Source organism: Lissotriton vulgaris, chromosome 7 (genome assembly GCF_964263255.1).
Source record: "Lissotriton vulgaris chromosome 7, aLisVul1.2, whole genome shotgun sequence".
Classification (NCBI taxonomy): Eukaryota; Metazoa; Chordata; class Amphibia; order Caudata; family Salamandridae; genus Lissotriton; species Lissotriton vulgaris.
This window is the reverse complement of record NC_141695.1, coordinates 825,466,459-825,490,122: the sequence shown is the minus strand read 5'-3', so window position 1 is coordinate 825,490,122 and position 23,664 is coordinate 825,466,459. Positions and strand designations below refer to the sequence as shown.

The following is a 23,664-nucleotide window of genomic DNA, read 5'->3' as shown; positions in this document are numbered from 1 at the left end:
TGGATGTTCCCCGACAGGGCCCCATCCAACGGTTCATGCGCTGCCGAGATCGCCGAACGCATTGCGTTGATGGTCCTGTAGGCCAGCCCATCTGCCGCCAGCTCCGCTAGGAAATTTAAGATGGGAACGACACCTGCGACCAGGGGATCCAGGTCCCGTCGAAGACACCAACGAACCCACCTGGACCAAGCTGAGCGGTACTTCTTTGTGGTACTGTCGGCCCACGCTTTAGACAAGAAGGACTCTGCCGAGCCCGAAAGGCCTGGGAGCGATCAACGTCTCTGAAAAGCCGCCACGCCATGAGGCGGAGAGAATCCTGCATGATGAGGCTCCCCGTCCGGATTGAGAAGGAGACGAGGAAACCGGGGGAGTAGGATTGGAAAGTTCCAGAAGAACCGGAAACCAAACTTGCGACCTCCACCAGGGCGTCACCATCACCACGTCCACTCTTTGGCGGCGAAGATGGGCCGCCGACCTCACCACCATCGAAAACGGGGCAAAGCGTAGGGCTTTTCCCGACTCCAGTCTTGGAGGAACGCATCGGTTGCCTCCACCAGGTGATCTGGTCTCCAACTAAAAAACCTCGGCAACTGGAAATCGAGGCGGGTCGCGAACAGATCCACTGAGAGCGGGCCCCACATGGTCTCTAACCAGTGAAACACCCGCACGTCCAACTTCCAGAGACTCGAATCCAGCAGGTACCTTGAATGCCAATCTGCCACCTGATTGGCCTGACCCGGGAGGTACTCCGTCGTCACCGAGACCTGATGGGCTAGGCAGTAATCCCAAAAGTCTTTTGGCAGATCTGCCAAGGCCCGCGACCGAGGGCCGCCCAGGTGGTTGACAAATCGGACCGCTGAGATGTTGTCCATCCGTAGAAGTATGCAATAGAAAGGTTGCTGAACTGTTCCTGTGGAGAAATAGGGGGGGTTTTAGCTGGCGTGACCAAAGGTGTTTGAATGACACCCTAGGGCATCCATTATGTTGGATGTAGTTGCCTCAAACACCCAGAAGGGTGTCATGCTTCATCATAGGCGTTTGCTCCTCGTCAGGGAGGCGGTGCAACCCCCGACGGGCTTACCTCAAAGAGGGGCTCTTTGGCTGAGATCTTTTTATCCAACAGCCTTATGGTGAAGTGGGGGTGTGTGGGCAGGATGGTGTGTTGTTATGGCTAGGTTATTAAAATGTAGCAAGGGGTACCGGAATTCACTTTATTCTGGGGATCCCCTGGCTGCAATTAAAACGTGGGACTAGCTCGCTAGGTATCAACAGGTTAGGTCGAGTGACCCTAGAGGAGGCTAGAAGTGAGAGTGGTCGACATGTTTCTCGCACAGGGTAAAGTCACCCGCGATTCATCAGGACCTTACAAAAGTGAGGAAAAGAACAACATGCTCGGCGGAGATGGGTAGGTCTCCCAACGCGGACGCAGGCGAATCGAGCTACATCTAATGGGCTCACCCCTGATGTTCTGTCCCGCCGACCCCTCATGTGGCAAGTAGTTCCTGACCCGTAGGCATAGGAGAATCCACAGAGGTAACACACACCACACACATGACACAAGCATGTTGTTCTTTTCCTCACTTTTGTACGGTCCTGATGAATCGCGGGTGACTTTACCCTGTGCGAGAAACATGTCGACCACTCTCACTTCTAGCCTCCTCTAGGGTCACTCGACCTAACCTGTTGATACCTAGCGAGCTAGTCCAACGTTTTAATTGCAGCCAGGGGACCCCCAGAATAAAGTGAATTCCGGTACCCCTTGCTACATTTTAATAACCTAGCCATAACAACACACCATCCTGCCCACACACCCCCACTTCACCATAAGGCTGTTGGATAAAAAGATCTCCGCCAAAGAGCCCCTCTTTGAGGTGAGCCCGTCTGGGGTTGCACCGCCTCCCCGACGAGGAGCAAACGCCTATGATGAAGCATGACACCCTTCTGGGTGTGTGAGGCAACTACATCCAACATAATGGATGCCCTAGGGTGTCATTCAAACACCTTTGGTCACGCCAGCTAAAACCCCCCCTATTTCTCCACAGGAACAGTTCAGCAACCTTTCTATTGCATCCTCTGTACTAGATACGGATACAAGCTGTTACTGGACCTTCCACCATCCTGAGTGGTAATCAGTGTCCGTTGATCAAGTGATCAATTGTCCTCCCTCCTTTTTTGATAAAAACATCCGTAGAAGTACACATGACTTCACCGAGTCCTTGGTCCAACAACGGACCGCAAAAGAGCCCGCCAGGAGCACTAGACAATTGATATGGAGTTGTTGCTCCTCTAACGACCAACCGCCGCCTGTGGAAAAATCCCTGCAGCGGGCGCCCCAGCCTGTTCTGCTGGCGTCCAACTCTATTATTAAGTCCAGAATCGACCCAAAAATTGCCCAGCCGTTCCACGTCTCCATATGGGAGAGCCACCAGGACATCTCTCCTTTCACTTCCTCCGACAGAGGAACCAACTGCTCGTAAGTCAGGCCCTTCTGAGGTGGTAAGCCTTGAGGCGCTGAAGGGCCCGATAATGAAGTGGCCCCGGAAAGATTTCCTGAATCGAGGATGAAAGAAGCCCTACTACCCTGGCAATCTGTCGTAGGGACGTGTGAGACTTGGCGATCGTCTGTCGAAGCACGTGCTGGATCTTGGCCATCTTCCGAGAAGGAAGGCTCAGAGACGCCTGTACCGAGTCCACCAAAAACACCAGGAACACCATCTTTTGGGAGGGTGTGAAGACGGACTTGTCCTTATTGACAATGAAACCCAGACCCTGCAACAGAGAAATTGTCTGGTCGAGTTGGAGCACCAACTTGTTGGGACATTGAGCCATAAGCAGGATGTCGTCCAGATAGACAATCATCCGAATGCCTTGACTCCGAAGGACCTCCACTGCTGGGCGTAGCAGCTTAGTGAAATACCAGGGGGCCGAGGAAAGTCCGAACGGAAGGGCCGTGAATTCGAAAATCTGGTCCCGCCAGAGAAACTGTAGAATCGACGGTGAGGCGGGTGTATGGGAACCACCAGATAAGCGTCCTTGAGGTCCAACCGGGCCATCCAGTCGTTGGGCAAAAGCACATCTCTCAGGAGGTGAATACCCTCCATCTTGAAATGGTTGTACACTAACCAGCCGTTGAACTCCCGAAGGTTTATAACAGGCCTCTTGCCCTCGTCTGTCTTTTCCACCGGGAAAACATTGCTGAGGAAACCGGAGGGGTGTCTCGTTGATCGGCAAATGGCCCCTTTGCGTAACAGCTCTGAGACCTCTTCGTTGATCAACCGCCCATCTTCTTGGGAGAAAACAATCGGGTGCGGAGCGCTCACCTGGAAGGGCTGATCGTAAAACTCTATACGGAAACCTCGTATAGTCTGAAGAACCCAGGCGTCCCTCCTGATGGCCGCCCAGGCCTACGGAAAACAAGCCAACCGCCCTCCTATTGGCACTCGGTCCGGAGGGATTACACTCACTGTGGGAACTATTGTTTCCTGCGTCGTTCCTGAAGCCGCCTCTTTCACGAAACCGTTGGCCTTTGGTGGGATAAAAGTTGTTGTAATTGGCCGAGGGGTTGTACTGGCCTCTGTCGGAGCCTTGCCCCTTATTGGGTTGGTTCTGACCCCCATGGCCGGTCGTGAGGCCCCTACCACGACCGCCCCCCTAGAAAAACGTTGCTGGAACACCCTTTTGATGGTGGACTGGGCTTTGTCTAGGGAGGAAAAGGTGGAAACAAACTTCCCCAGTTCTTTGATAAACGGGTCGCCAAACAGGCCGCCTTGCGCCACCGCTCCCGCCTCTGAAGAGGCCAGATCCCCTAACTTGGGATCTAATTTAATGAGCAGCGAGAGCCGGTGTTCGGTAGAGAGCGCGCAGTTGGCGTTGCCCAAGAATATGACTGCCCTCTGTGCCCAATTAGATAAAACGTCAGGGGCTATGGTAGAGCCCGACGCCTTGGCCTCCTCCGCCATATCTAAGATCTTCGTCAGGGGGCCTATGATATCTAAAAGCTTATCTTGGCTTATCTTGGCACGACCACCAAGAGCGGTCGATGCCCTTGCGAGGGTCCTTCATAAATTTTGCCATAAAGGTGGCCATTTTCCCGTCCAGTTCCGGAGTCATGGCCACCTTCCCTTCGAGTGTTGGACGCGGACATTCTCCCCTCAGGCAACTACGTGCCTCCTTCTCTAGAGGCTTGCGGAGGTGCCCCGCACGAACTTCGCGACTTTGTCGCCCGGCGTCCAGGCGGCCGACCTCGGATGGATTATATTGTCCGGGTCCAGCATACCTGAGGCGTCCTGAGGCAATTCAGTCGAAGTAGCGGACGGGTCCCAAGACCGCACCGAATCCTCGTCGTCGTCGGTGTCCGCAGGGGAGAGCCCTCCCGGGGAGGAAGGGGCTGTCCCCGTGTGCACCGAAGGGCTCGGGCCGGGAGCGACACCGGGACAGGGTCAGTTGCCTTAGCCAAAAACGCATCCCTTAGGCGTTCGAAGGCGTCCTTATCCACACCCGGCTCACCTCTGAGCCGCCGTCCCGACAGACCTTCTTGGGTGCTGCTCCACTATACGGGCCGAGAGCCGATCCTCCATAGGCCCCACTATTGTGGAGAAGTGTGGCTCAGGGGTTAGAGGCGGCAGACCCGGAAGCTGAGATCGGTCCTGGACCAGGGTTCAATTCCCCGCCTCGGCGGGTCTTGGGCTAAAAATTCCACGGACTCGATAATTCTCGCTCCGGTGCCTTCTCGACTCACGGGTTCACACTCTGCGACTCTGGGCAATAGCTTGCTTAATCTCCAAAACGGCCCCTCGCGGCGGGATGCCTGACTTTCACCTTGTGGATACCCGCTGGGGCTATCACACAGGGCAATATCAGGACGGGTTCCCTAAGCAAGCGCCGGGACACCCACTGCGGGTAGCTGTGCGCTATATAAGCTCAACTACATTTACATTTACATTTATCTCCTGCACACACCTGTAGATAGAGTGATCCACTGCATCATAAAACTCATCATCCCCCAAATACTGATGGGTCTCCTCCTCCTCTACATAATATCCTTCCGCCATGCTTGCCTATTTTGCTACGCTGCGGGAAGGGCAGAAGTTTCCAACTGGCACTAGAGACCAGGAATATAGGCCAACCGAAGGCTAGCAAAGGCTTTTGTCACTGGCGAGCCAAGGAGTATAGGGGCAGCACTCCACCCAGGGCGCAGCCCCTCTTAGCAAAGACCGCCTCCCTGTGCGCTTGCTAAGGTATACGCTGGCAAGCGGACTAACTGCCAAAAGTGCTGGGAAGGTACAGCCCGAAGGCGTAAATTGCGGTAATCCGCTAGTACAGACCCGTCAAGGGCGTAATAAAAATTGGGGCAATACAACCCAACAGTCAAGGTGAGGCGGCAGAGGAAGGCTCCAGCATGGCTCTCCTCCTCAGCGCGGCTCCCGTCTGACAGGGAACCACGCTGAGGAGAAAAGAGACCCGGCGCCTCCCTCTAGCGGCGAGGAGGCAGCGCCGCAACTCTCGGGGACAGTCGCGTAGGGGCGAAACGTCCCCGCGACAAAATACAAGGGCTCTGAGGGATAAACGCGCACAAGAATATCAATGACGAGCCCCTAAACCAAACTACAAATACACAGTGCCTAGAACCCAAAACACCCCCACAGTTGCAATAATGAGGGAGAGTATAGGAAAAAAACACTTAACTGGCTGCGAAGCAGCGAAGAAAGAGGAAGAGACCACAAGATGGACGCCCTACCTTAAGGACTGTGGACACTGTAGAAGGACTATGAGCATGGACTGATGGGATATGTAGTTCCCTAAATGTGTTCTGATTTTTTCTGTTACTCTTATTAGCCCGATGTTGGGCATATGTGATACTTTTTCCATGTTTATTGCTTATCTGGCTGCTATGCGGTTACTTTTGAATAAACAGCGGAGAGGGAAAAGCATAATCTGAAGCCTCCGGTCCTGACATAGAATCTTAATTGCAATTTATCACCTTGTGTCCTTATTTGGTTCTAACTGGCTGTCCCTCTTTTCTAGTTCCTTTTGCTGCAATAGTCAGAAACGTTATTGCCTTACAAGCCAGTTGTACTGTTGATCCTCCTAGGCATTTGATTACAGCTGTTCTGCAAGTCCTTATTTGTTCTTTTTTCAATAATGGCCGAAGAAGGGCATTCCGTATATGTAACAATGCCGGACAAATACATAGTAGATGGAGTACTGACTCTTCTCCTTGGCTGCACAGGCGGCAATCCATTGTGGGCCACGTCTGTTTCCATTTTGGAGTTAAATCTTTTGATGAATAAACACCCAGTCTCAGTAAAATCAATTTCCGCTTTTTTTGATTTGCGAAATGTTCTGTCAGATATGGTTGAGGTTTTAGGTTTTTATATGTTGGCATTACCATCTAGTCATTAGTTTTTCAAATCAAGGAGGCTTTGACTATTACCTGAGATTGTAGCTTGATGGTTTTGTTGACTACTTGTTTAAATTCAGGGTAAGACGATATTGTGTTCTAAGCGTCCCCTAGTTTTAGAGCTATGATGGATTGTTTTAGGGAATAGTAGACTTCGTTAGTCCATCTGGATTGCTTTTCGAACCCTAGCCAGCAATTATGTGTTCAAGAATTTTCCTCTGCTGCCCTCATTCTCCAATATTATTTGACAAGTGCCCCTTGTCTTGTTGGAATCTGATTTTTTACCCGCATTCCAGTCTGATCAAATCTTTTGGAATATGGCACGGAATTAAAAATAGATTCTTAAAGAGGCTCGTTTGAGCAGAATTTAGAATTGTTGCATCCTTTGTGTTTAGAAGTTCAGAACCATACGTGATTGATAGTAAAAATGTTGCCGCCACGCCTGTTAATAAATATGTTGTTGAGATATCGCTCTGTTTTTTTGGCAAAATTTTAAATGCGAATAATAGCTGTTTTGCTTTGACTTTCCCTAGTTCTAGATGTTGCTTGAAACTGAGGTGTTGGTCTAAAAGTACCTCCAAATATTTGTATGATCCCACCTGGTCCAGGGAGTCAATGTTTATCGTCCAGGTAAATTTTGGTTATTTTTATGTGAATTTGAAAAACACATAACCTTTGTTTTCCGCTAATTTATGATTAGTTGAACTGAAGCTGTATATAGTGCTAACTGATTTATCAAGCGCTGTAGTCCTCTGGGCGTTTGAGATAGCAGCACTATGTCGTCAGCATATTGCAGGCTTGTTGTTCGAACATTGCCTAATTTTGGGGGGTCCCCTTGTGCTAGGTGAAAGTCATTGTCTAGGTCGGCTGTATAGATGTTGAATAAGCAGAGGGCCAGAACACACCCCTGTTTTAAGCCCACATTTGGATATGAAGCTCCAGATCACTAGTTCCAGGCAGCAAGGATGCCTTGGGTCCTAGTGAAAGCAAAATAACCCCTCTTGAGTCTTAACAATTAGTTCCAATTTGGGTTCAGATGGCCTCAGACATCCCTGACCTTCGGTGCCATCGCATCTTCTGCAGTAATGAAAGATACACTCCTGGCTCCAGGATTACTCAGACCTGCAGCATGCACCAAACTGATTCCCGCTTATTCCACAATAAATCTTTTCCACTCAGGAGCATGGATACAGCAGCCAATATGACAGCCACACGCCAGAGCTGCTCCCGGCCTCCCTATGTCTTCACTACCATCCACTACCTGACAACAGTGTCTCTGCCCCACCCCCGTTTTGGTGTCGGAAGAGCTCCCTGGCTGTTGAACTGTCCAATGGGTCCAGGAGACTAGTCAGTCACTGTATGGATCCGCCCAAGATGGTTGTCTGCTCTCGAGCCTAGGCTCCGAATCTGGACTTCGGCACTTGACGGCTGATTGGGGCTGGCGCGCCGGTGGATTGGTATGGTGCCGAATGGGAGAGAGGAGGCTAGCCATTGCCCATGCCGCTGCGCTGTTTGGTAGGCCCCTCAGCCTTGGAAACGTGAAACGGCTGCCGGGTGTGCAATGCCACCGAATTCCCCTGTTCGTGGGAGTGGCGGTGAGCGGCGCTGGGGACCGTGGCCCCCTCAGTAGTGCTTAGCCGTGTCTGTGGAGGAGGTGCTGCGAATACTGGGCACGTGGTGATGCCTTGGGGCTCAGTCGGACCTCAGAGAAGGGCAGACTGTGAAGTGGGTCATTCTTTCAGAGTACTAGACACAGTAGATTTCCATGCCTGCAGAGAGTGAGACACTCCCCTGGCTGCCATTGACTGCCAGTTGCGACACCCGAGGTGGGATCTGTGGACTGCCTACACCTAGTAGATTTTCCCTAGGCTGCGCATTAGCCCCCAATGACTTTCTGCCTTCTCCTCCCTGGTGTGGATGCTGTCTGTGGAGGCACCTTCCCCGTTTCCCCCTGTTTTTAGTAGCACCTAGATCAGCCGCTTTGTGAGAGGTGGAATCAGGAGGTGATATTGCCAGTCAGCGGTCCAAAGCCTATTGCTCATCTGGTGGTCTTCCTGGTGCTCCAGGGCCTTGCCCCGTCTTCTTCCTCTGACATTCATTTCTGCCTGCTGCTTGGGGCCTCGGCCTGCTTGGTGGTGGAACCTCTATACTGGACTGAGTTTGCAATGTTGTCTGTGGCCCCCGACTATGGCCTGTTCTGTTACCTCCATTTGGCCTTGAAGGCAGTGGGTGTATCCCTTCGCTTCCATGAGGGCGTAGATGCCCTGGCTGCTTTTGCTGCCCTCAAAGGTAAGTGGGCCACAGGTTGTGAGGGGGCCTACTGATCTCCCCCAGTGTCACAGAGTCCTCCTGCACACTCTGACCTTGCTACCATTCTTAAAGCGACCCGAGACTAGAGGGAGACAGTGGCAACTAAGGTAGACAAGGTTGAGGTGGAAGTCTACTTACAATGCCGTGACCTCAGGAATGTCGACGGTCAGAAGACTGAGGCAGAGACCCGGGTGACCTCTGTGGAGGCTGATTCTTCAGGTCTACAAGTTACTCTCAACTACAGCAGTGCTCGAGGAACGTGGTAAGGATGCTGAAAATCGGTCACGCAGGAACAGCCTCCGGTTTGTTGGATTCCCCGAGGGAACTGAGGTCTCTGGCATGGAGCATTTTCCGGAGGAGTGGCCCTGGGTTCAGGCCAATGTGCTTTCGCTGTGGTTAATGGTGGAGCTCGCGTACCGGTCCTTGGTCCGTCGACGTCCACCTGGAGCTCCATCCCATCCAATAATCATGCAGATTCTCAACCATCAAGACAGAGATGCTATCCTTAGAGCGACCAGAACACACCAAGATCCCTGCTTTCAGAATTCAAGGATTATGATTTTCCTTGACTAAACATGAGTGGTCCAGCAGCGTAGGAGCTCATTGGAGGTCAAACAGATGATTTGTGCCCGCAACCTGCAATACATGGTCATCTCTACTGAGAGGTTAAAAGTGATCCTTACATCCGACATTTACTTCTTTGACACCCCGGAACAGGCTTGGGAGTGGGCGGCGGAGAGGATGGAGCTCCAGCGGACAGATTGACCTGGGGAGCCCAGACTCCAGGTGGTGGGAAGCACTTCCCCTCTCCCTCCCAAGCCACCTAGACGGAAACCTGTTTGTGACACTGGGACTCCTCTGGCTCAGACAGAGAGCGGGGTAGGTGAGAGGGTGATCAGGACACCATGTTGACACACTGGACCTCTTCGGGTCTCAGAGCAAAGATCCAGCACCCCCCACAAGGACCTGTGGGGGACTGTGGGTCCATCGTGGAGACATGCTATTTGACATAGGAAGTTGTTTTTCTTCTTGTTTTGTACTTACTTCTGGTTGTATTTGTAACTGTGCTTGTTCCTATTGCACTTATTTTGCACATATGGAATCGTAACAGTTATCAGGATCCTACAGAAAGAGCAGCCTTCAGGGCTGCTGACCTCGGGCCTTTTTTAGATACCGCCATGTTTAAGATTGATGCTTCCTGGGTTGAAATATGAGGTGGAGGGTGTTGGTGTGTCAGGATGTATTTGTTCTAAACTCTTTACTTATGGCATAGAGGTGCATGGTCAGTCACTACAAGATGGACTTCTCCCGAACCAGCAACTCCAGTGCCAGGCGTGTTGTTGTGGTTACATTTAGGCCCAAGCACGTCCCGTTACCCAGCCCAGGACCACCAAACTCTCTCCTCATATAGTAGTGGTTAAAGTATTGTCTTGGAATGTAAAAGGCATGCCAAATTGCATTAAGAGGTCTGATGCACTTCAATATGTTAAGAGATTTCAGCCTGCAGTTCTTACATTTCAATAAACTCACTTACTGGGCACTCATTGCCCCTTTCTTTGCCTCAACAGCTACAACAGAGCCTATTGTGTGAGGTTCACCAGGGGAGTGGCAATTTTTTTGCATAATGGATCTCTGTTGGTGATGACCGTCTCCCAAGTGGACCTCCAGGGGAGGTACGGGGGGATAGAGGGCCAGCTAGAAGGAAGGCAGGCAATACAACTGTATGTAGGTTTAAGTCCCACAGCACCAGCTCCTTGGCACGCTGCACTCCTTTGGGTCCCTAATGTTGACCCTTCCGCCAGGGCATCACTGCAGTGGTGGTTGTGGAGGAGGACTTCAATGTTGTCCCTAATCCAGAGATGGCTGCCTCCGGCTCTCCACCGCCAGCGCATCCCACACACTCCCGTCAGCTATCTGTTTGAGCAGACTCCATGGGGCTGTGTGATACTTGCTGAACGTGGCATCCTGAGACCATGTCTATACTCACACCTCGGCAGCCCACAAAACCATGTTGCGTATTGATCTGCTTTGGTTCCCAGCAGTGGTTGTCCTCAAGCTGTCAGAGATTGAGGCCCTCCCTCGATAAATTTCAGACCATGCCCCCCCTTCTGCTCCAAGTTAGTTACCCAGTTGCTGTCCCACGACCTTTGTGGCGTATCAATGTTTCGTACCACACTGACCAAGTCTGTTCCGATTAAGTTGAATTGGAGATAGAGTCCTTCTTTGAGAACAAAAGGAGAATTGTGGAGCGGGCCAGTACTTTATGGGCAGCCAGCCCGCACTTAGGGGCTTAGTTAAGGGATACGTTCAGGGCAGCGAGAAACAAAAGCTAGAGCAGATTACGGCCCAAGAGAATTTTGACCATTGGTTGACTTTGTCAAGATTTCGCTCACGACAAATCTTGTTGGAGAAGGCCCTACAGTGCTGGAGGCCCTTGACCACCCAGAAGGTTTACCAACACAGGGACAAATCTTTGAAACTTCTCTACTGGTAGACCACCAGGGAGGTTGCCTCCAGGGTGGTCCTACTCAGTCAAGGACGCTTGTTTAAGCAGGCTCTTGACATTGTGCAAGTTCTTGCAGACTAGTACCACACACTATATGAGGGTAGGCCTAGGCATCCCAATGATGTTACGCACCTGGTGTTGGGAGACATCCCGCTGTCCTCGATCTCCCCATTGCTGGCCAGAAATTTTAATCAGCCACTTACTGTTGAAAAAAATCGGGAAGGTGCTATCTGATATATCCCTGATAAATATTATCAGAAGTTTCAGCCTCTTTCTCCCCATCTGCTGCCAATGTACAGTGAAGCAGTGGAATTGGGGGCCTTCCCCTTTGAGTTGGATATGGCTGCGACTGTGGTAACCCCTAAACCAGGCCAATCGTTGACAGCTGTACCTCCAATAGGCCTATTTTCCTTATTAATTCTCAAATGAAGCTGTTTTCTAAAGTTTTGGCTAATCAGCTGTGCCGCACTTTGGCATATTTGATCCATCTGGATCATTGTGGCTTTAAGCCAGCCCGATGAACATCATCTACGGTGCCCCTTGGTCCTGCTCCTAGTGAATTTTGAGAAGGCCTTTGACACTGTTGATTGGTCATTCTTGAGTACCCTTTTTGGTCTTCTGTATACCCGCCTGAATGCCCAAGTCTTGGTTAACTGAGCACTCTCCGCCCCTTCCCTATCTGTAGAGGCTCCCGGCAAGGTTCTCCCCTTCCCCTCTTTTATTTAACCTAGCAATTGAGCCGCTGACTGGGGGTGGTCTTTGAATGATGGCCTGAAGAGCGCATTACGCTGTATGCGGATGACACTTTGCTCTTCTTAGCAAAACTGCAGGCCTCAGGTCTATAGTGTTTAGATATTCTTGAAATTTATGAGGAGGCCTAAATACAAATCTCTGTTGGTCCCCATTATGAATGACTTGAGTGCCTGCTCTTGGCGCTCTGCAATCCCTATGCGCCATTTATCCTTTCAATACCTGGGCAAACACATTCACGTATCCTAGACTTGGTGTGGAGCCTTAATTTGATAACCCTTGTCACTAACATGAGAAGGGACCTGCAGAAATGGAGGCGCCTCCTGCTTCATGACTTCGGGAGGCTGGCAGTCTTAAAATTATGTTCTTGCCCAGTTTCCTTTTATGATTTTTCGAATTTTCTCCAACTAATTCCCAGGCGTTGGTGCCAGACCCTCCGTCAACTCTATGAGCCGTACTGTCCTTTGCGTCAATGTCACCCGCGTGACCTTTGTTAACTTCCAGCAATCCCCTATGATGGAGGAATGGGTATGACTGATATGTAATGCTACTACTTGGCCTTGCAGTTGGTTGTAATTGATGATTGGTTTAATTGGGGGTGGAATGACCGGACCTACTCTGTAGAGCTGACTTTGCTTGGCCTTGGTAGGCTAATGGACCTGCTCTACTGGGCCCAATTCACAGATCCCTATCGGAGAACAATTAGGCGGTGTAGGTATGCTCGAGGGCGGGAGCTCAATCCTGTGGGTTGAGATCGCAGGCTCCTGGGGATGAGCCTCCTCTGGCAGGGGACATGGTTGCGTCACACCTCAGGGCTAGAGGGTTTTGTGAATTGGGATAGGATCGGCATCACTCATCTTGGGGACGTCTGGGTGGGTACTCATGTATAGGCGTTTCTAGTACTTCAGGAGCAGTATTAACTGTCCCATATCCAGTTCCATAAATACCTGCAGTTGGAACATGCCCAGTCAGCCAATATTCCCACAACAAGCAGGTCTCAGAGTTAAGACCACTAGTGGCTAAATTGTTGATGGAGAAGCTACATAAGGGTACCATTTCACATATTTACTGCTCCTTAGTGATTAGTGTCCCAGACCTTTTCCCTAGGCTGAAGTGGAAATATGTGGCTTGGGTGGGGGAGCTAAAAGACGCTGAGTGGCGCGAGTCTAAAATGGTTATCCTACACCCCTTTGGCTTGTTCAACTTAATTATCTACACATTACTTACATAACCCCACTGTGGCTTCACCGAACTGGTGGGATCATTCCCCAGGCCAACTGCTTCAGGTGTTCCTTGACAGACGCAGATTTATTCCATATAACCTTGTCCTGCTCAAGGCTGGTTCCCTATTGGGAGGTGATAGGGAGAAAGCTCTCATCAATCTTAGACTACCCAATTTACCTTACTCCCAGGGTAGCCTTGCTAGGATTGCTGGAGGACATGGGAAGGTAGAGAATGAAGCGTATCTTTTTGGTGTTGTAAAGCTGGTTGCCATGCAGGATTTCAACCGCAAATGAAAGTTTCCAATGCCCCCAGCCACCCCCCCCACCCCCCCTACTGGCACAGTGAGGTGGACTGGTGCTTCAACAGGAATGCTCCATCAACAAAGCTCGAGGCTGCCACTGGAAACATGAGAAGATATGGGGCAAATGGTGGTCCTACCATTGACTGGATGCAGGGACTGACTTCTTCGTTTATGCTTTGTACGGTGCTGTGCATTGGTGGGCTGTGGTCTAGGTATTGTTTTGTTGTCAGTGTTTACAAAAATCAATAAAATTTGGTTATAAAAAATCTTTGTAATCAAGTCTCATCAGTAGACCTATGCAAGCTTTGGGGATCAATTCACACAGGCATATGATCGAATGGGGCTTAAAGGGTGGCTAACAAAGAACGGTGCCCTCCAGGATACTTGAACGAGTGGTGTGGCCCTTGGAGTGGAGCCAACTTGGGAGACCCAGTAGGTTTTGGGACGCGAGTGAGGGAAAGGAGGCAGCATGTTTGGGGTACCTGCCACCATTTTGTGTTGAGGTAACACGGTGGCTGGTGGCCCAAAATCTATAGGGGCAGGATCTTTGTCCCACCTGCCTACCCCCTGATATCTGGGGGACGAAGGGTGCAGGCGCTGGGTGGTTCACTGGTGAAACAGGTGCACAGGTAAGGAGATTTATGGGGGGCATGTCGCTGATGAGCAAGTGAGGGTTGGCGGTCTACCGACAGGTTTTCAGGATTGAATAGTTTTTTTGTGTTGAGGTGGATGAAGCAGTGTGAAACGGGGGGTGTGGAGGTAAGGTAATAATAGCCGAAGGCAGGAAGTAAAAGGTTATAGTTTGAGGAGTCAATGGTAGTTCAAGGTAAGCAAAGATATCGTTTTAGGTATTACATTTGGGGAAAAAGGTTGGAGAGGGACATTTAGAGGTGAGGGCTAGGTGGATTGTAGGTTGTTTTGATGTATAGTGAGGTTAAAAGATTCGTAAAGCGGTTCTCCTAGGAATAGTTATGTATTGTCACCTACAACTGCTTCATTAAAGCAGCCTTTTCCACACTACAAGATGTCAGTGGTTTGTGCTGTGCCCTCTTGCCCAAGAGGCAGTGCTGCACATATCACCAGCAACCACACGACATGGAACCAATAAGTATTAGCGGGAGTACACACCATCACACTAACGGAGACACACGTTCTCAACCCGCACAACATCCTGCACAACATCATGTACCAATAAAGAGATTCTAAGATGAACAGACACAATGTCACTATCCCTAATCACACAAAGACACCCACAGAGGATACCAATTTGAGCAATGACACCAATCAGAGTACTTTGATACTGACACATGAGCACATAAGAACACAATCAGTCACTGTTTCAGTGACCCCAAAAAGATCACAATAACCCATGACACCAGCAGAATGTTAGGTGCACACACGTCTCTCAATGTCATGAACACACACATATGTCTCTAAAATCACTAAAAAACCTGGCTTTTTCACAACAGCAGCCTGTCTAGCTTCTCCTCAACAGCGGCCGTTCTTACCCACTCATTCAGGCTGGCTGGGTCCTTTCGTGTCTGCAAGTGCATATCCCTTCCTCCATATGTGACCCATCTGTGATTGTACAGATGTGATGGCCCAGACTCACCCTAGCCAGTCACTGTTACCCAATGTGTGCGACCATTTCCTTTTTATACACGGAGATTCTGCACCCCACATTACTCCATTGGTGGCCCACGCCTTCCTCACCTGTGCTACTCCTCCTTGCTCATACAAGTAGAGATGGGCCTGATCCCCAACCAACAGCTCCTCGCCTCTGTTCCTGCAGTGACACATCACTGTGAAGAAAGACAGAACACAGCAAGGTAGTCAGGCATAGAGTGAGAGATATGTTGGCAGTCTCCTGCAGAGGGAGGCAGTGAAGCAGGAGCTAGAGAGGCAGGGAGGCAGGAAAACAGAAGCTGCGAGCTTCTTCACAGCTTTCACCCTGCACTATTCAATAAAGTTCATCTCTGGAAAAAGTGGAAAGCATGTTAGGGGCAGATTGCTCCCACACCCGCAATCCCCAACCACATATGAACACCATATATTTGCAGGGTCTACAGGTAGACATGACATTAATTGGTTAAAAATACTCATATACAACAAATAGAAGGTTCCCCAGGTCAGCAGACAAGACTCTGGCGCATCTCTGGCAGACTGGTTGACACTGAAACTCACCAAATAAGAGAATCCTCATAGTAAACTCCTTGCACCTGAAGGACAGATACGCACTTACTGGCCAAATAAGTTTTGCCATAGAGTTCAACCATGCAGAGGGTATGCCCACCCCCGAAGAAGTGATCCGTGTCTACATATTCATGTTGTACTTGATTGGCAACACTTTATTTCTGCTCTCCTGCATGACAGAGACATTTATTCTTACCAGATACAAGGTTTCCCATGGTGCCCGAGGTCACAAACAGTGCATCCTCTGTCCCAAAGATCTTTGCAACCTGCTGCTGGAACTCTGTAGGACAACAAACATTGAAAATCAAAGAGTCATACTGAAAAATTACTTCTCTAGCACAGGAGAACTGGGGAGCAACTTTGGCGCATTGATTGATGGAAAGACCACCACTGCCCAGGCGGTGGCTGGCTGAAAGATCTCCGTAGGGAAAGTAGCGGTACTATGCCAATTGTTAGTTGAACTTTAGGTTTCGTTATATTGTAAAATTCCCCCACCCTCCAGGATGCTTTATGAGTTTTGGACATCTGCAAAGCAAAAGAGCTAAATCCTCTGACCCTTTCAGGCACCTTGTACATAATTCACTTCTGGAGAAGTGTGGCTCAGGGGTTAGAGGCGGCAGACCCAGAAGCTGAGATCGGCCCTGGACCAGGGTTCAATTCCCCGCCTCGACAGGGCTTGGGCTCAATAATTCCACGGACTCGATAATTCTCGCTCCGGTGCCTACTCGACTCACGGGTTCACACTCTGCGACTCTGGGCAATAGCTTGCTTAATCTCCACAACGGCCCCTCGCGGCGGGATGCCTGGCTTTCACCTTGTGGATAGCGGCGGGATGCCTGGCTTTCACCTTGTGGATACCCTGCCGGGGTTATCTCACAGGGGAATACCAGGACGGGTTCCCTAAGCAAGCGCTTAGATGCCTGCGATGTGGGTAATTTGCGCTATATAAATACATGTACATATATAAAATAAAACATACACAATTTTGTAAGAATGTAATTGTGGTGACTTTGCCAAACAGACTAGAAACGCCAGTGTCCAGGCTAGGTTTATTAGAATCACCAGCTAATCTTAAACAGTGAATCATCAGGACACATGCAGGCAGAAGGTGGCTCCCTCAATTGACTAGGCAGGAAACCAGCTCTAGCATTTTTCCCAACTGGTATGTGGACTATATCAAACAAGCATTATCAATTCAATAGGTCTCGCATTAGGAAAGTTTGAGCTATTGGTATTGTAAATGACATTTTTTTTATTTATGTGTTGGTTTTGAAAATAGCGAAATTAATAGCTTTGTCATTTACAATGCCACTAGTTATAACTTTCGCAAATGTGACACCTATTGCATTTGTAATGCAATATGTGTTGTATTTACGTGACTTAGATGTATTGATATTACAAATAACAATGGCTTTTAATTTTTTATAATAATTAATACTTAAATAAAAGTTATTGTAATTTATAATGGCAATAGCTTAAACTTTTGTAAATAACTTTTGTGAAGATTATGTTCAGTGTATTTTATTGTGACGAAAATCCAAAAACAGAAGTGAAATATTAACATCGTTTTGTGACATTTGTAATAAAGCTTGAAACATTGATAGAACATATTTGAACCAGTTGTTGTTGAATGGTTGCACAGATTGATGCTGTGGTTGCACAGATTGATGCTGTGGTGGCGCTGAGTGATGCTGTGGCGTTCAGTGATGCTGTGGTGTTCAGTGATGCTGTGGTAGCGCATAGTGAAGTTGTGGTGACCCTGAGTGATGCTGTTGTGGTGACTCTGAGTGATGCTGTTGTGGTGACCCTGAGTGATGCTGTTGTGGTGCTGAGTGATGCTGTTGTGGTGCTGAGTGATGCTGTTGTGGTGCTGAGTAATGCTGTTATGGTGTTGAGTGATGCTGTGGAGATTAGATAGATAGATAGATAGATAGATAGATAGATAGATAGATAGATAGATAGATAGATAGATAGATAGATAGATAGATAGATAGATAGATAGATAGATAGATAGATAGAGTGAGTGCGATAGATCGATAGAGTGAGGCCGATAGATAGAGGGAGGGTGCTAGACAGATAGAGTGAGGGCGATAGATAGATAGATAGATAGATAGATAGATAGATAGATAGATAGATAGATAGATAGATAGATAGATAGATAGATAGATAGATAGATAGATAGAGTGAGGGCGATAGACAGATAGAGAGAGTGAGGGTGATAGACAGATAGAGTGAGGGCGATAGATAGATAGATAGAGTGAGGGTGATAGACAGATAGATAGAGTGAGTGTGATAGACAGATAGATAGAGTGAGGCCGATAGACAGATAGATAGAGTAAGGGTGATAGACAGCTAGATAGAGTGAGTGAGATAGATAGATAGACAGATAGAGTGAGGGCAATAGATAGATAGAGTGAGGGCGATAGATAGAGGGCGATGGATAGACAGATAGAGTGAGGGCGATAGAGTGAGGGCGATGGATAGAGTGAGGGCGATAGATCGATAGAGTGAGGGCAATAGATAGAGTGAGGGCAATAGATAGATAGAATGAGGGTGATAGATAGATTGATAGAGTGAGGGCGATAGATAGATAGATAGATTGATAGAGTGAGGGGCGATAGATAGAGTGAGGACAAAAGATAGATAGATAGTGTGAGGGCGATAGATAGATAGAGTGTGGGCGATAGATAGATAGTGTGAGGGCGATAGATAGAGTAATTATGTGGCATGTAATTATGTGGCACTGAGTGGTATTTGGAGTGTATGTTGCGTTGACCGCAGTGTAAATATGTAGCAAATAATTATGTGGCACTGAGTGGTATTATGAGGAGTGTATGTTGTATTAAGTAGAGTGTAATTATGTGGCGTGTAATTATGTGGCACTGAGTGGAAATTGTTTGGAGTATATGTTGCATTGTAATTATGTAGCATATAATTATGTGGCACTGAGTGGTATTGTGTGGAGTGTGGGTTGCATTCAGTAGAGTGTAATTATGTGGTGTGTAACTGTGGCACAGTGGTATTTGGAGTGTATGTTGCATTGAGTACAGTGTAATTGTGTGGCGTGTAATTATGTGGCACTGAGTGGTATTTGGAGTGTATGTTGCATTGAGTGCAGTGTAATTATGTGGCATGTAATTATGTGGCTGTTAGACCTGTCAGCCCTAGCGTGGTCTTTCCCTGCATTTTTTGCCCTTGCCTAATTTTTAACACCTACTTTTTGTTGGCTTTAGGACTCTGGGCACCCTCCCATTGCTAATCAATGCCAGGGTGCAGGTGCTCTCTTCCCCCAACATGGCTGCCACTGACCCCTGCTACTGCAGCGTGGTCTGATTAGGCGCACTCTAGTAGCCAGGAGCTGGCTGGAACCCTTAAACAATGTTGCCATACCAGCCTGCCCATAGCTAGAATGAGGGAAGCTCCTGGAACCTTCCAGAATAGGGGAGGCACCAACTGCCACTGCCAACTGACACTATATAAGGAAAAGGAGGGAAAATTTCTAGTCAGTTGGGGCATCACTAACCTGGGGAACCCACACAGGAGTTTAGGCGGGAGGGCCTAGTGAGGAACCTATGCTACTGGGAGTGACAGGATTTAGGTGCTGCCTCTTAAGCTGGGTGAGGTGTCCTAAGCTAGCCCCCCTGATCTGGCCCAGTGGTAGGGAACCCCAGAGACCATTTCTACTGACTGAAGAGAAATTCTTCAGGCCTTCAACTCATCAACATCCCCCCCCTCCCCCCCCCAGGAACTTAAAAAAACGAGCAACCAAGGGCGCAGAGCCATCCAAGCGCCAAGAAGACTGCTTTCTGGGACCAGGTACTGGACTGTGCTGCCCTGCGCATCCTCTGCCTACAATTGGGCCATCCTGTATGTCTCTGACTGTTCTGTGGGCCAAGCGTTGTGAAGTAATTGGCTCTGTCAAGCGCTGTGAAGTAACTGCCCTTGTCAAGCGCTGTGAAGTAATTGACTCTGCCAAGAGTTGTGAAGTAATTGATTCTGTCAAGCGCTATGAAGTAATTGCCCTTGTCCAGCGCTGTGAAGTAATTGACTCTGTCAAGCGCTATGAAGTAACTGCCCGTGTCAAGCGCTGTGAAGTAATTGACTCTGCCAAGAGCTGTGAAGTAACTGCCCTTGTCAAGCGCTGTGAAGTAATTGACTCTGCCAAGCGCTGTGAAGTAACTGCCCCTGCCAAGCGCTGTGAAGTAACTGCCCCCGTGAAGCGCTGTGAAGTACTTGACTCTGTGAAGCGCTGTGAAGTAATTGCCCCCGTGAAGCGCTGTGAAGTACTTGACTCTGTGAAGCGCTGGGAAGTATTTGACTCTGTGAATTGTTGTGACGTAATTGACCCTGCGAAGCGCTGCCGCCGTCATCGTGCTGTGGCCGCAAGCGCTAACTTCCCAGGCCAACTCACAGCTGCACCGAGTTCATCAGGCCGCGCTAGGCCCGAAGCCAGCCTCCCCTCATCACGTGACGGGGGACGTGAGCCGCGACATCGGCCGCGCCCCCGCCTGAGCCGCGCAGCAATTGGCTGCCATCCCCATGCCTCTGCTTCAACCGGGGAAGCCCGGGAACGTCGCGGAGGGGGGCCGTGGAGCCTGAGAGCCCCCTCCTGTTTGCCCCGCGTCACGGAACCGCATTGCCCCAGCACCAGTGCTTGCATCCCCAAAGCAATGCGCCAGGCGGCAAGAGGTCCCCCCAGCCGGCGGAAGCTTTCTTCCGCCGACTTCAGACAACGCAAGGGCCCCAGAGGGCTGAAGGTACCAGGTAACCCCCGGGGAGGAGGGCGGTAGGCCGAGTGTGGCCCGAGGTCGCCCCTCTCCCGGGGTGTATTGAGACTGGGCCCCGTTGGCCCCTTTCTGAATGTGCCTCCTGAGTTTGGAGGTTGGAGAGTTAAACACGTTCTCCTCTACCATATTTACAAGCTGAAAATGTTCATGATGCACCGTATTTACAAGCCTGACATGAGAGGGAGATTCACTTCACTGTATTGAACTTTCTTGCAGAGGTGGGCTTCCTTAGTGTTCTAATGATCTGATCTAGGTTGCAAACCAACCGGAATTCATAAGAAGAAAAGCTTGTCACAAATAGCTAAAGGTTGTGTTCTTTGGAGTTCCTTGTTGGACTGAGAAGTACTTGCTGATATGTTTTAGTACCTTGAGGGAAAAGCATCCATGAGAGGTTTGATGTGATATTTAAATGCATTACTATAGTCGCTTCTTGTAGGATCCTCCAGGTTAATACAGTCACCCCATTGCCTGTCAGAAAGGTTGATAGGACAGGCGGGGACAACTAGTGTTTCCCTACTAGATGAGCTGGTTATGATTGTAAGGAAATGTTCACCCATTGATGGGAAATGTAACCTGAATGCGATTCATGAAATGTCTCAATGAAATTCTAAAGAGTTAACAATGCAACGCTCTATTTGAAAGCCTATATAAAAGATCTTGATTCTTTCAAATACAACTACTGGTGTGGTCTCCATTATTGCGCCACTGTGTCTTACATTGGATGTGTGCGTTAAGTAGCTGCTTTACACACAAGCCCCTGGCTGCCTTGCTGCTCGCGCCATGCTACCCCCTCGAGGGCTGGTAACCCCAGGTCTCACAGTGGCACTGAGTGGTATTTGGAGTGTATGTAGCGTTGAGCGCAGTGTAATTATGTGGCGTGTAATTATGTGGCACTGAGGGGTATTTGGAGTGTATGGTGCGTTGATTGCAGTGTAAATATGTAGCAAATAATTATGTGGCACTGAGTGGTATTGTGTGGAGTGCATGTCGTATTCAGTAGAGTGTAATTGTGTGGTGTGTAATTATGTGGCACTGAGTGGTATTGTTTGGAGTGTATGTTGCATTGAGTGCAGTGTAATTATGTAGCATTTACTTAAGTGGCACTGAGTGGTATTTTGTGGAGTGTGTGTTGCATTCAGTAGAGTGTAATTATGTGGCATGTAATTATGTGGCACTGAGTGGTATATGGAGTGTATGTTGCATTGAGTACAGTGTAATTGTGTGGCATGTAATTATGTGGCACTGAGTGGTATTTGGAGCGTATGTTGCGTTGAGCGCAGTGCAATTATGTGGCACTGAGTGGTATTTGGAGTGTATGTTGCATTGAGTGCAGTGTAATTATGTGGCGTGTAATTATGTGGCACTGAGTGGTATTTGGAGTGTATGTTTCATGGAATGCAGTGCAATTATGTGGCGTGTAATTACGTGGCACTGAGTGGCATTTGGAGTGTATGTTGCATTGAGGGTGTAGAGTGTGTGAGGGTGCAGAGTGTGTGGCCTAAAGTAGTGTGAAAGGGCTACTGTGAAAGGGTTCTATGTCGGCGCCATATTGGAATTCCTATTTATACTATGCGCACATGGTTGCGTGTACTTCTCTTCGGTAGCCGGCGTACTCCGTCAGCGCCATCTTGGAATTGCAATTTATTAATTTGCGCATATGAGCGCCATCTTAGAACGTTATGTTTTAGCAGTCCGTCTACAGTTAAATCTCACATATTGCTGCTAATGAGAAAGTCATGATTATTCACCGTCTGCTAATATATATCGCGGCTACTGGAGAAATAATGTGATAACATCCTAATCTTCAGACGCCATACAACTGCAGTCACGCTGACTTAGTATTCAATTTATGTTGGCCAAAAAATACACAACTGTATCACATGGGAGAAATAAAAGAAGTCAGTAAATTGACGATTGAAGGAATTTATGCAACTAAGATCCTTATGTCTCTAACGGAGAGTGAGGAGGACCCAGTAACAGTATCTAGACTTTTAGAAGAGCTTGAAGTGAATAGGTATGCGAGTAAAAGTAGTGGCCTAAAATTAAAGTCTAGGTGGACACCACAATTATAAACAGGGAGTACAATTGATGCTTTTTTTAAATCTGTCAACTATGATTTGGACAAACTTATTGATAGAAGCAGGGACTCGAAATCTTTCAAGAGCAAAGATAACTTTGCAGTGGGCGAAAGACTTGCCCTGAGAGAATTAATTGGTAATAAGGATCTTACAATACGTATGGCTGACAAAGGGGGTAACATTGTTGTTCTGTATACAGGGAAGTGCTGATGTTATGTCACAACTTAATAACGTTATGTATTATGAGACCTTGCAATGTAACCCTCTTATCGAATTGACAGATAGAATTAATAGACAACTTAAATTGTGGTATGATCAGACACTTTTGGATTTGGACGAGTATAATTACTTAATGATAACATGCCCTAGAGCACCATGTACGTACATCTTACCAAAGGTGCACAAGGATAGAGAGAACCCCCCGGGAAGACCCATAATTTCAGGCATTGGAGCACCGACTGAGAAGCTTTCACAATATATAGATACTTTTTTAAGACCATATGTGCAGAACCTACCAGCATTTATTCAGGACACTAAACATGTATTGAATATTATGAACAACTTAATATGGGAGTCTGGGATGTACTTAGTAACCCTGGATGTTGTTTCACTATACTCGAATATACAACACCATTTAGGCATCAAGGCGATTGAGACATTTGTCAACAAAAGACCGGCAGAACTATATGATCACACTATGATGATTTTACAGATGACTGAGTTGGTTTTGAAAAATAATGTATTTCTGTTTAATAACAAATGGTATAAACAATGCCTTGACACAGGGATGGGTTCCAGGTTCGCTCCGTCTTTTGCCAGCCTCTTTATGGGGTGGTTTGAGGCGGAGTGGATCTGGGGCAGTTGTGGACACAGATGGATAGAATACATCCACTACTGGGGTCGCTTTATAGTCGACTGCCTGATGATCTGGACTGGTCCAGTGGAAAAACCTAAAGAGATTTTCATTAATTTGAATGATAATGATGTGGATTTGAAGTTTACCACACAGTACGATCAAGAGAGAATAGCATTCCTGGATATTGAGCTATTTGTAAGTGGTAACAAGTTGTGTAGTAGAATGTACAGAAAAGAGATGAGTTGTAATGCATTACTTC

At 48.4% G+C, this 23,664-nt stretch overlaps 1 protein-coding gene across 1 annotated transcript in view; it reads right to left on the bottom strand.

The window, feature by feature from the left end:
* Positions 1-23,664, bottom strand: part of LOC147702481 (uncharacterized) — a 341,914-nt gene that overhangs the window by 243,907 nt on the left and 74,343 nt on the right. The window contains exons 2-3 of the mRNA XM_086931085.1: positions 15,881-15,964; positions 15,205-15,293 (exon numbers count right to left, since the gene is read on the bottom strand). Of these exons, the coding sequence (XP_086787211.1) occupies positions 15,205-15,293; positions 15,881-15,964 (173 nt within the window). The remainder of the gene's footprint in view (positions 1-15,204; positions 15,294-15,880; positions 15,965-23,664) is intronic.